Genomic DNA, 12,268 nt, shown 5'->3' on the forward strand with positions numbered 1-12,268 from the left:
AAGCACTAAATATCAACCTCCCATATGACCCTGCAATCCCCCTACTGGAAATATACCCTGAAGAACTCAAATCACTCTATAAAAAAGATACCTGCACACGTATGTTTATCACAGCATTGTTCACAATAGCAAGAACCTGGAAGCAACCATGCTGTCCATCAAAAGAGGACTGGATTTAAAAAATGTGGTACATATACATGATGGAATATTTTGCAGCCATAAAAAAGAAAAAAATCATGAATTTCACAGCAACCTGGATGGAACTAGAGTCTATAATATTGAGTGACCTCTCACAGAAACAAATATCTGAGTATTACATGTTCTCACTCATATAGTGGACCTTGATCACCGTATTACCATAAGAAAATGACTGATAGTTGTGGGAAACTATGGGGGGGAAGGGAAGGGAGATTGGATTAATGGCAGTAAACATCTGTCTGGGGACGTGGAGATACCTTTTATCAACAAGGGTGCCTGAACGAAGCATATTTGTATACCTAACACTTAACTGTACGCCACAATATCATAATAAAAAATATCAATTATAAAAAAATAAATAAATTGCTAATTTCTTTAGGACATTTTCCTCATAAGTTTTTTGTAAAGCATCAATGACTTTACCATTCTCCCACACAGGCTTCATCATAAATTTGATATTTGCTCTTGCTTCAATTTTAGCAGTGTTCATGTTGCTATATATAGGGAGTCTTTTCAAATTGATGTCTTATCCTTCTTAGGTCTTCAAACTAGATCCTATTTAGACATTTTGTAACAGTTATTATAAGTTTATTTTTGTATAAAGCAGTTGAACTAGATGCATAATTTTTCATAATATACATTTTAATAAACTTTTTGGGGACTTCTTATGTGGGTGTGTGTAAGTATTGTATACATACACATCTACAGATGGCAGACCAATTTACTTTGAAAAATAGGTCACTTATGGTAGTCGCTCCATAGATATGATAAGCCCAGCAATGTTCCAATATAGAGTTAAAGAGAATATTTTTCAAATTCTTTTTTCTGAAAGATCCTTAAGATGTCACATACCTTTCTCTTTTTATATTTTCAGGACTTACCAGTTTCTAGTGTATAAAAAAGAATCAATAAAAGTGATGAACCAAAAAATTAAGCTATTAAAAGAATGAAAGAATTTACCACAATGTATTAAAAGCCTATAGTCCTTGACACAGATATGTAAATATATATATATTTAATAAAGTAATCAACAGAGTTAACTATTTGCAAAGGAAAAGAAACATTTTATTTTAAATAATCCTGTTTACCAGACCTACTCTATAGAGATTAAACAAAAAAGTAATCTTAATAAAGTATTTTAAATAAGTTGTCTCAAACTTTAACTATTGCATACAAATTCACAGTGGTTGTTTTGACATTAATTACATGATAGGCTCTGGATTGGTTATCTAGGGAAATTATTAATAGAATGATATTAAAGTCAAAATCTTTTTTATGTTGCATGATTGTGTAGTTGAGAAGCACAATCCCTTTCCCTAGATTAAGTTGTATATTTCTGAAGTGAATTACATCAGTTTTATTTTCCAAAAGATGCTTGAAACACACTCCCGAATCTGCTTAGTTCTCACTCCATAAATGACAGGATTAAGGGCTGGTGGAACAACAACATATAGGTTGGCCAAAAGAATGTGAATGTATACAGGGACATTTCTACCAAACCAATGGGTCATAAAGGAGAAAAAAGCAGGAATAAAGAAGGCTAGGATGACACAGATGTGGGAACCACATGTATTAAGTGCCTTGAGTCTGGCATCCCAAGAAGGGATGCAGAAGACAGCTTGAAGTATTCTCACATAGGAGATGATAATCAGAAGTACATCAACAAATACCATTGATATAAGAAATAATCCAAATATCATGTTTACCTTTATATTAGCACAGGCCAGCTGAGCAATTCCCATGTGCTCACAGTAAGTGTGGGGGATTATATGGTGTCCACAAAAAGGAAGCCTCAAGATGAGAAACACCATGGGAATAACCAAAATGAAATTGACACCAAACAGTACTACAAGGACAAGAACAATAGCTCTGTTAGTGAGAATTAGGTTGTGCTGCAGAGGGTTGCAGATAGCAGTGTAGCAATCAAAGGCCATGGTGACCAACATAATAGTCTCCATAGCAGTGAATATATGAATGAAGAACATCTGGGAAACACAGCCCACAAAGCTGATCTCCCTTAAATTGAACCAGAATATTCCCAACATCTTTGGAATAGTGGAGGTGGACAGGCAGAGATCAATGGAGGCTAACATAGCTAAGAAATAAAACATGGGCTGGTGAAGACTATGTTCAGTCTTGATCACAAACAAGATAGTAACGTTCCCCACAAGGGCAATCAAATATACAAAGCAAAAAGGAAACCCGATCCAAATGTGCATCTTTTCAAGGCCTGGAATCCCGAGCAAGAGGAAAGAAGAGGAGTGAAACTTGGTGTCATTTGAGCTAGACATGCCCTCTTTGTTCTTTTGGAATCTGGAAGAAAGCAAATTATCAAGCTATTGATAACTCACACAAAATAATACAGTAGATTTGGAGAAGTAATCAGAAGAGTGTGAAGGTGGTAAAATGTCAGTCTTTTAAGTATGAATTCATTAAATATGTTTAAGATGTGGAATGACACTGATTTGTTTTATAGGAAGGGTATTATTGAACTATGTGGAGTATGAAATCAAAGTGGTGACAATTGTTTTTTTCTAATAAGGAAATGGAACAAAGACTTTCAAAAAGTGGGTAACTTTCACTGAGGGATCAGAAAGTAAGTTGGTGAGGAAGGATAAAAGAGAAAACAGAATTCTTCCTCTATTTTTTTTTCTTCTTTCCTACTAAGTGGCTTGTGTGGTAAATCAGAGTTAGGGACACCTCTTTCAAACTTTCTATTGCAGTTTCCCTAGGAATTTACTCTAAAAATTGTTGATATGAAAATAAAAGAATGTATCTTTATTTTAAAATACATTGTTTTATCTATGCTTATAGGAAAACTGAAATTAAGAAGAAACAAAATAGGAGACATTACCTCTACCAAAAAACATCCAAACAACACTTACCTATGCCTCCACTATATGGTCTGAAGCTCCTCTGCTCTTCACAGCTCCAACTTTATTTTAGGGGTGCTTGTTTGTCACTATTTCTCAAACCTCCTGTCCCTCATCTCCACTGCCTACTCCCAGAGTCCAGCCTTGAGCAACATCACCTATCTTTACCATGACCTGTGGGCTTTTTTTAGGATCAGACAATGGCAATGTCTCCCCTTGTAACTTCATTCAGTTTGTCATTCCTACAAAGGAAAGTTTATACTCATGTTGCATCAGGCTTCCCACTCCCAGTGATCTCCCACAGGACCATTATTCTCTGAAGTATGGAAATTTCCTTCTCCCAAAATGAAATATTTAATCTTCTTATGACTATATCTCTGATCCATGGGATTACCTTTCATTATTAGTCTCCACTCTGACCATCCCCCTACCCTACAATTAAGCTTCACTTTGGTTCAGCAGCATTAAGCTCTTCAAAGGTGTTGGCTTTGATCTACAATAATGGAGGCTAGATAATGTAATTGGAAATGCATAATATACCCTTGAGAATTCTAAGCAAGAAGGCTCCAAGGCCTTCTAAGATATTTCCAATGTTGGTCAAATAAGAAAAATTGGTGAGACAGTGTATACATCAAAACTTCAAAAACCATGTTAATTTGTGGAATTGCATGGAGACTAGAGCAGCAGCAGGTTGTTAAGTCCCCTGCTGTATACTGCATCCTGGAGTCAAACAGAGATGTAGGATTCCCTCTCCTGGTATCCAATAACCGTGCAACCTGAAAATAACAATTCTACTCTTCTGTGTCAAAATCAGAGCCCAGACATTCTCTCTCATGGTGTCTAAGCTCCATGTACTTTTAATTGAGACGGACACAGATTAAGTTCCCAGAGTCTAGATTGTACCACAAATAAGCAGGTTTACCTAAGCAGTACAACAAAGTGATTGATGTCAAGAGGCTAGAAATGGTCTCATAGGCAAGTGGGCACAAGTTAGTAAATGCAGTAGGGAAAGATGAGAAGTCAGAGAGAAAGAGAAGAATAAGACAAGAGGAAGGAATAGCAGAAAACTAGTTCCTTTACTGCCATATGTGACATGACAAACTGAGAGCCACTCCCTTAATATTCTGCCATTATTGGTTGAATTAATGACTCATCTGCAACTAGTTTCTGTGGTATTCTGTAAGAGACCACCTACCTCTAGCGTAGACGATTTGCAGGGACTCCGAAACATTCAACCTCATTTTTCAGTCGAACCATTTATCCCAAGAAGAAGCTTTTATTTGTCATGCCTAATTTCATCATAAATCTAGGCCATCTGAATCAATATAGTTGAGAATCTTGTCACTGACATTGAAAAAAAAAGGGTGGATGATGAATAACAGAAGCACGACCAACCTTATGGTGTGGTTTATAGGGAATGGCTTTACTCAGGTGTATATATCAATAGACAAGTGGTTCACTTAATTCTTGAGGGAAAGCAGGCACTGAATACATACAGTATTTCTTTGTCAGTCCTTCTAGTGCTTTCTTGTTCCTGGAAAGAAAATATAAGGTATGCTATTGCAATTAGATAAAGTCTGGATATTCTAATGATAAAGAGTTATATTCCCAATGTTTAAATTCGTATGCAGTAGAGTCCATAGTTGGAATTTAGTATCTCTGATTTGACATACAAATCATCAATAACATCAGGGTCTCAGGGGAAATTTGACATGATTATCTCAGAGTCACACCTGCAGAACAACTATTAAACAATCTTAATTTTGTAGGGACAGAGATTACAATTTTGTAATCCTCATTTTCCTCATCTTCCATGTGGTTCACATTCTCTCTTATTATCTTCTATATGCTATAAACTTAGTGATAAGTATATTGGCTCCAATCTCTTTTGTAACCTTGGGAAGGGCTTCTGCAATCCAGTTTTGGTTTTGTTGTTTTATGGGGGTTTTTTGGTCATAAACAGGGCTGGAAATACAATAAATTTTGCTAAATTTGTCCCTTTAATTAGGAAAGCTTAGCCTTAGTTCTGTGAGCTCACTTGGCTTACCTGAGTTTATTAGCATCATGACAGATGGAAGAAGATGGGGAAATCACAGTCAGATGGCCACACGTATGACACATTTTAAGCATCACTCTCCTTGTTTTCATTTAATCAGAACAAATCTCAGCTAATAGTATGTTATCAAACAATGATCTTCCAGTCTCAGAATGAGAGTCACAAATTCATCTATTTGTTTCAGGTTGCTATGGCATAGAGATGCAAGGTCTTTTTGCTAGGATTCTCTTCCACACATTTAAAATTTTTAATTGTATTTTTTGTGCACAATGGAGTTTACTTTTCTCTTCAACATCTAGGTACTAGTTTAGCCTGTCCCTCGGTACAGTTTGTCCCCTCTTGGTCAAATCCCACCAAGACTGTTAAAACAATTATGGAATACTATGCACAATCTGTTTTGAAGAGATTCACCACTGGGAAATCCCACACATTGGCAAACATTATTTTAAGTATTTGTTGACCATCCTCCTCATACTAGTTCTTGAATTTGTCTGTTCCCATCACTACAAGAAGACTTTTGTTGACCCTAAAGTAGCTCTTCTCAATCACCTGGAATACTTTCAGTAAGGTTGGTATCAGCTCCTCCTTAAATGTCTTATAAAATTCTGCTGGAAAGCCATCTGGTCTAGGGCTTTTTTTTTTTTTTTTTGGTAGGTAGTTTTCTTATTACATAGTCAATTTCCTTGATTGTTATTGGTCTATTTAGGGTCTCTATTGCTTCTTGTTTCAACCTAGACAGGCTGTGTGATATCAGAAAGTCTTCCATTTCTTTAAGGTTTTCAAGTTTGTTTCCATACAAGTGTACATAGTAGTCTCTAATGATCTTTTATATTTCTTTAGGGTCAGATGTGTCTTCATCTTTTGTGTTTCTGATTGTATTTATCTGGGCTTTTTCTCTTTTTTTCTTGGTCAGTCTAGCTAGGGGACCATCAATCTTGTTTATCCTTTCAAAGAACCAGCTTTTTGTTTCATTGATTTTTTTTGTATTATCTTTTTGTCTTCTATGTCCCAGATTTGGGTTTTTATTTTGGTGATCTGGATTCTTCTGCTGAAGTTAGGGTTTTGGTGGTCTTGCTTTTCCAGCTTCCTAAGGTGATTTGTTAGGCTGTTAATTTGTGGTCCTTCCATTTTCTTCATGTGCATTTGTAGAGATATGAATTCCCCTCTTACTACTGCTTTCATGGCAGCCCAGAGATGTTTCTTCATTTTAACTTGTTTCCAGGTATCTTTTAATCTGTTTTGATTTCATCATTGACCCAGGAGTTGTTTAGCATCATGCTATTTAGTGTCCATGTCTTTGTGGGTTTGGGGGGGAAACTTGTTGGTGTTGATGTTTATTTTTATTCCACTGTGGTCTGCAAAGGTGCATGACAAAATATCAATCTTTTGAATTTTTTTTATGCTTGATTTATGGCCAAGTCTGTGGTCAATCTTAGAGTACATTCCATGCGCGTATGAGTAGAATGTATATTCTGTGGTTGTTGGGTGGAGTGTTCTGTAGGTATCAATTAAGTCCATTTGGTCAAGAGTCACATTGAGGTTCCAGATCTCATTGCTGATTTTTTGTCCTGATGATCTGTCTAGGATTGTGAGTGGGGTATTAAAGTCCCCAGCTATGATAGTGTTAGAGTCAATATCTTTTTTGAGTTTTCCTAGAAACTGCTTTATGAAAGTTGGTGCTGTGTTGTTTAGGATAGATATTTCTCGTTGATGGAGTGAACCTTTTATCATTACGTCGTGGCCTTCTGTATCTTTTTAAATTTTTGATAGCTTAAATGGTATTTTGTCTGAAATTAGGATTGTGACTCCTCCTTTCTTTTGTGTTCCATTCACCTGAAAATTTGTTTCCCATCCTCTTACTTTGAGTCTGTGAGTGTCTTTCTGGTGAGATGAGTTTCTTGGAGAAAATATATTGCTGTCTCATGATATTTTATCCATTTTGCCATTATATGTCTTTTCTGTGGTGCATTTAGTCCATTCACACACAGGCTAACTATTGAAATGTGATAGTTTATCCCTGTCATAAAGTTCTTATTGAGTCATGGTTGCTGTTCCTCTTTGTTTGTTGTCTTTCTTTTGGTTTTGGGGTTAGTTGGTATGTGTTTTACTCTTTTTCCTGTATTCTTGTGAATAACATTGTTGTTCTTTTTTCCTTTTTTTCTGTGTAGTACTTTTGTAAGTTTTTCCTGTAGAGGTGGTCTGGTGGCATCGTAAGTTCTTAGGGATTGGATATCTGGGAAAGATTTTAAGTCTCCCTCATTGATGAAGCTTAGCTTGGCTGGATAGGTTATTCTTGGTTGAAATTGTTTATGTTCTAGAAGTTTGAAGATAGGGCTCCAAGTTCCCCTAGCCTGCAGGGTTTCTGTAGATAAATCTGTTGCTATTCTAATTGGTCTTCCATGGTAGGTAGTCTGGCCTTTTTCTCTTGCTGTCTTTAGAATTTTGTCTTTTATAGCTACTATGTGTAGGTGAATTATTATGTATCTGGGAGTTAGTCTTCTCATTTGTTGTCTTGCAGGGGTTCTCTGAATCTCTTGGGTTTGAATTTTCACGTCACTGATGAGATGAGGGAAGTTTTCTTCAATAATCTCGTGGAATGTTTGTTCCAAGGTGACCTCTGTTTCTCTTTCTGTTTCAGGAAGTCCAATTACTCTTAGGTTCTTTCTCTTGAAGTAATCATTCATCTCTTGAAGGTTTCATTCTGTCTTTGTAAGTTTCTTCTCTATGTTTTTGACTGTTTGGGTTAGTTCTATATTTTAGACCTGAAGCTCTGAGATTCTTTCTTCTGCTTGGCTAATTCTGCTTTCCATGCTTGTCAGTTTGTTATTTATGTCATTAACAGTATTCTTTATTCCTGTTATCTCAGTTATCAACTCCTTCCTAGTTTCTTCTTGTCTCTCCTCAATTCTTTTTAATCTCTCCATTAATGAATTGATATCTAGGTTTGTAGTTTGAGACCAGTCATTTTAGGTGCTCTTCATTGTTTGGATTCTGTAGTCAGTTTTCTCAGTGTCTGCCTTCCCAGGGGTCTGGGAGAGACCTGTATTCTTCTTTTGGTTTTTCTTCATTTATGTAGATTTTTCTCTCTCTGCCCTTTCCCTCCCCTTCTTTAATTCTATTTTTTAGGGGAGGTGGGGTTGCTTTTACTTCTTTTGTTCAATCTCCTGTTTCCCTATGAGGGTCCTCTGGCTTTGTTAACTTTTGAAGCTGGAGTGTGGGCTGGGGGCTGTCCTTTTTGCAGTTTTGAGGTTTAATTGAAGAGGAAGCTGTGATTCAGAATCTACCTGCTGATCCCAATATCCACCAACAGGTGTATGGGCACACTGAAACCTATTCCCCACTGCCTTACAATCTGTCCATGCAGTGGATTATAGGTTTGCTCTCTGGAACAAAAGAAAGTACGAAAAAGGAAAATAATGGAAGAAAGGGGGTCAAGAGGAAGTTAGAAAGAGAGAAGAGTGAGAGGGAAAACAGACATACATACCAACTAATGGGTGAAAAAGAGACACAAGGCCAGAAAAGAGTGGAAAAACAGACACACAAACAAAATTCCCTAAAGCATACTGGTAATCACACAAAAACAGTCCAATAAAATCATGCCTTTTGATGCATTTTTCCCCAACACAAATAGGTAGTCTAAATCAAAAAGCAAACAAAAGTGAGCAAAACAAACAGTCAAAACAATAAAATCAAAAGTCAAAATAAGAAACCAGACTAGCTCTGGAATCTTTCCTGAGTGTCTAAAGTCTCTTCAGCTCTGATCTCTAGCCTTTCCCCTTTGCTTTCATTGCAGGCTTGCTACCTGAGAGGTCTGTGATGGCTGAGTTGCCTGTATCTGATTCAGCATAGGGGAGGGGCTTTCAACTCCTGTTTACCGATGTTACCTTAGAAACCAAGGTGGAGACTGCTTATAGGTGGGTGGGGCAATGCAAATCTCTGCCTGGAAAATGACCGACATGGGCAGTTCCTCTTTCATGGATCCTTTGTCTCCACCCGTCCTTTCTCTCCACTTATCCAGGTCCATGGATGATCCACTCTGACGGGCTGTGGTGGTGTGTCAGGCACCAGGGATCAGCGGCATAGCTGGGCATTGGATCTGGTGTGCCACCAACATCTGGGGTGGAAGAGGGAGCTGGGAATTCCCTCTTCTGGAGCTGAGAGCTGGTAGCAGCTGGTCAGCACCTCCTTAAGATATACTGTTCCCTTACACAACCATGGGGTCCCAAGCTGGGTATCTCAGCCAGAGCGAGAGCGGGGCTGGAGCTCTGAAGGGCAGGTGATGAGCAGTGACAGTGACTTTGGGCCCCTCACAGGGCACTTCAGCCAGAGGTGGAGCTGGTAACTCTGAGGGGCAGTGCCTAGAGCCTCCCTGGGTGACGGCAGCTTGAAATAGGGCTGGGCGGGGGCCCAGAACCCAGGGTGGAAAGCTGGAAATCTGAGGAGTGAGCCCCAGGCCACTGGGCTGGGAGCCCAGTCAGGGAGGGAACTGGCAGTGACTGGATGTCGAGTGGATCAGCTTAGCCAGCAAGGGAACCCAGATTGCCAAAAGGTGGTATCCAAGGGCCTCCACATGGTGAGATACTGTAGCAAGGGAGGGAGCTGGGATCTCTGCGTGACCAGGGCCTGGGGCCGCCTATGGTGGAACAACAGCAGCCAGGAGGCTGCAATAGCCAGTCTTGAGTGGGACCAAGGGTCTCTGGGCCTCAGACCAGTGTGGCTGGTGGTGGGTAGGGGGGTGGAGGAAGGAAAGTAAGAGTGTTTTGGGGAACTCACTTTTGGAGAATCTCATAGGTCCACCTATGCCATCGCCATCTTAATGGAACTCTCAAACTTTCTTAATAGCCTGTCATATCTATATTATTGATGATGCAGAAAAAAATCATTCTACGTCTTGTTTATTTCAGTCTATATGACTTTTCATTTGGTGAATGAACTTCTATTTTGTAGACTAGCAGTTATTCCTCTATCCATCTCTTCATCCCACCATTCAGCAAACACTTATTTAGCACCTAATATATATTCTTGGAATTATTCCAGGTTATAGCAAAATAATGATTCTACTGCAGTGATTTGTTTACTATTGAATAAGTTTGTACTTGGTGGAAAAATCTGCTCTGTACTCAACAAAATCTTATTTTCTTGTTTATTTGACAATAAACACATTGAAAATTCATGATTTTGTATCTTACAATTTTTCTATTATAATAACTAGAAATAATTTGGATAATTATCAACTAAGCACTACTTAAAGTCAGTTATTGTCTATCAATATGTTATGCTATGTTGCCTTTTAAAAAATAAAGAGACATGCAATACAAAAGATCAACAAAATGAAAAGTTATCTTTTCGAAAAGATAAAAAATTGATAAGCCACCAACTAGACTAATCAAGCAAAAAACAGAAAACTCAAATAGACAAAACCAGAAATGAAAAAGGAGACATTAAAACTAAAATTACAATACTATAAAAATAGATAAAAATCATCAGAGAATATTATGAGCAATTATACACTACTGTAAAACTTAGGGGAAACAGATTAATTCCTGGACATATAAAACCTACCAAGATTGAATCAGAAGGAAACAGAAAACCTGATTAGATCAGTAGTGAATAATGATATTAAACCAATAACAAAATATCTAACAACAACAACAACAACAAAAGGTCCAGGATGGGCTTTTTTAATATGATGATTCTGTCATACATATAAAGAGGAACACCAATTATCCTTAAACTATTCCAAAAAATTAAAAAAGAGGAAATTTTCCTTAACTCATTCTCTGAGGACAGTGCTACCTTGATACCAAAACCAGAAAAGAACACAGCAGATAAAGAAAACTACAAACCAAATACCTCAGATGAATATAGATGCAAAAGTCTTCAACAAAATACTAGCAAACTGAATCCAATAGCACTTCAAAAAAACAAAACACCATGATCAAGTATAATTTATCCCAAGGATGGAAAGGTGGTTCAACATTCATAAATCAATAAATATGCTATGTTACATCAACAGAATAAAGAGCAAAAGCTATGTGATCATCTCAGTAGACAGATCATTTGATAAAATTTAACATATTCTTGTGATAAAATTTTAACCAAGTAGGCATAGAAGGAATATTCTTCAAAATTATGAGAGTTATCTATGACTAACCCACAGCCATCATCATACTTAATGGTCAGAAGTTAGAAGCATTCCCCCTAACAACTGGAACAAGAAAAAGATACCTACTTACACCATTCCTATTCCACATAGTATTGGAACTCATAGCCAGAAACATGAGGCAAGACAAAAAAAAAAAAGATGAAGTCAAATTTTCCCTCTTTGCAGATGACATGATCTTATTTAGAAAAATCTAAATACACCATTAAAATTCTCCTCTTAAAACTGATGAACAAATTTAATAAAGTTGCAGAATACAAAATTTATATACAAAAAAGTAATGTTTATATGTACCAATAGTAAAGTAGTTAAAAAATAAATCAAGAAGGCAATCCCATTTATAATACGTAAGAAAAAAATCTAACAATAAACTTAACCAAGCAGGTGAAAGACTCCTAAAAGAAAAACTACAAAACACAGATAAAGAAATTGAAGAGGACACAAACAAATGAAAAAACATTCCATGCTTGTGTATCAGCAGAATTAATCTTGTTTAAAATCCCAATACAACCCAAAGTATCTACAGATTCAGTGCAATTTCTATTACAATACCAGTCATTTTTGTACATTCATAGAAAAAGCAATTCTAAAATCCACATGGAACCAAATAAGAGCCAGAGTAGCCAAAACAATCCTGAGAAAAAAGAACAAAGTTGGATAAATTATACCTTAATTGACTTCCAAAATATATTACAAGATTATAGTGACCAAAACAGCATAGCATTGGTATATAAACAGACACATGGACAAATGAAACAGTATAGAAAATTCAGAAACAGATTTTCTTATTTACAGCCAATGAATTTTTCACAAGGTGTCAAGTGCATACACTGGGGAAAGGGAGACCTCGTCAATAAATAGTCCTGGGAAAAATGGATATCTCTATAAGATAAATTAAACTGGACCTCTGTCTCTCATCATGAACAAAAATCAACTCAAAGTAGATGAAAGACTTAGACATACTACCCAAAACTATAA

At 36.9% G+C, this 12,268-nt stretch overlaps 1 protein-coding gene across 1 annotated transcript; it reads right to left on the reverse strand.

Annotated features, from left to right (window-relative positions):
• Positions 1 to 1,544: 1,544 nt before the first annotated feature.
• On the reverse strand, positions 1,545 to 2,489 carry LOC103268959 (olfactory receptor 52E4-like). The gene has a single exon (XM_008066543.1). It carries the CDS (start codon positions 2,487 to 2,489, stop codon positions 1,545 to 1,547), a length of 945 nt encoding a protein of 314 aa, XP_008064734.1.
• Positions 2,490 to 12,268: the final 9,779 nt, after the last annotated feature.

The sequence above is a fragment of the Carlito syrichta genome, unplaced genomic scaffold (assembly GCF_000164805.1).
Source record: "Carlito syrichta isolate Samal-C Ts95f unplaced genomic scaffold, Tarsius_syrichta-2.0.1 Scaffold308998, whole genome shotgun sequence".
Lineage (NCBI taxonomy): Eukaryota > Metazoa > Chordata > Mammalia > Primates > Tarsiidae > Carlito > Carlito syrichta.

What these genes read in the sequence shown, in the direction of transcription:
- LOC103268959 (XM_008066543.1), bottom strand. Translation starts at nt 2,489, where the DNA reads ATGTCTAGCTCAAATGACACCAAGTTTCACTCCTCTTCTTTCCTCTTG.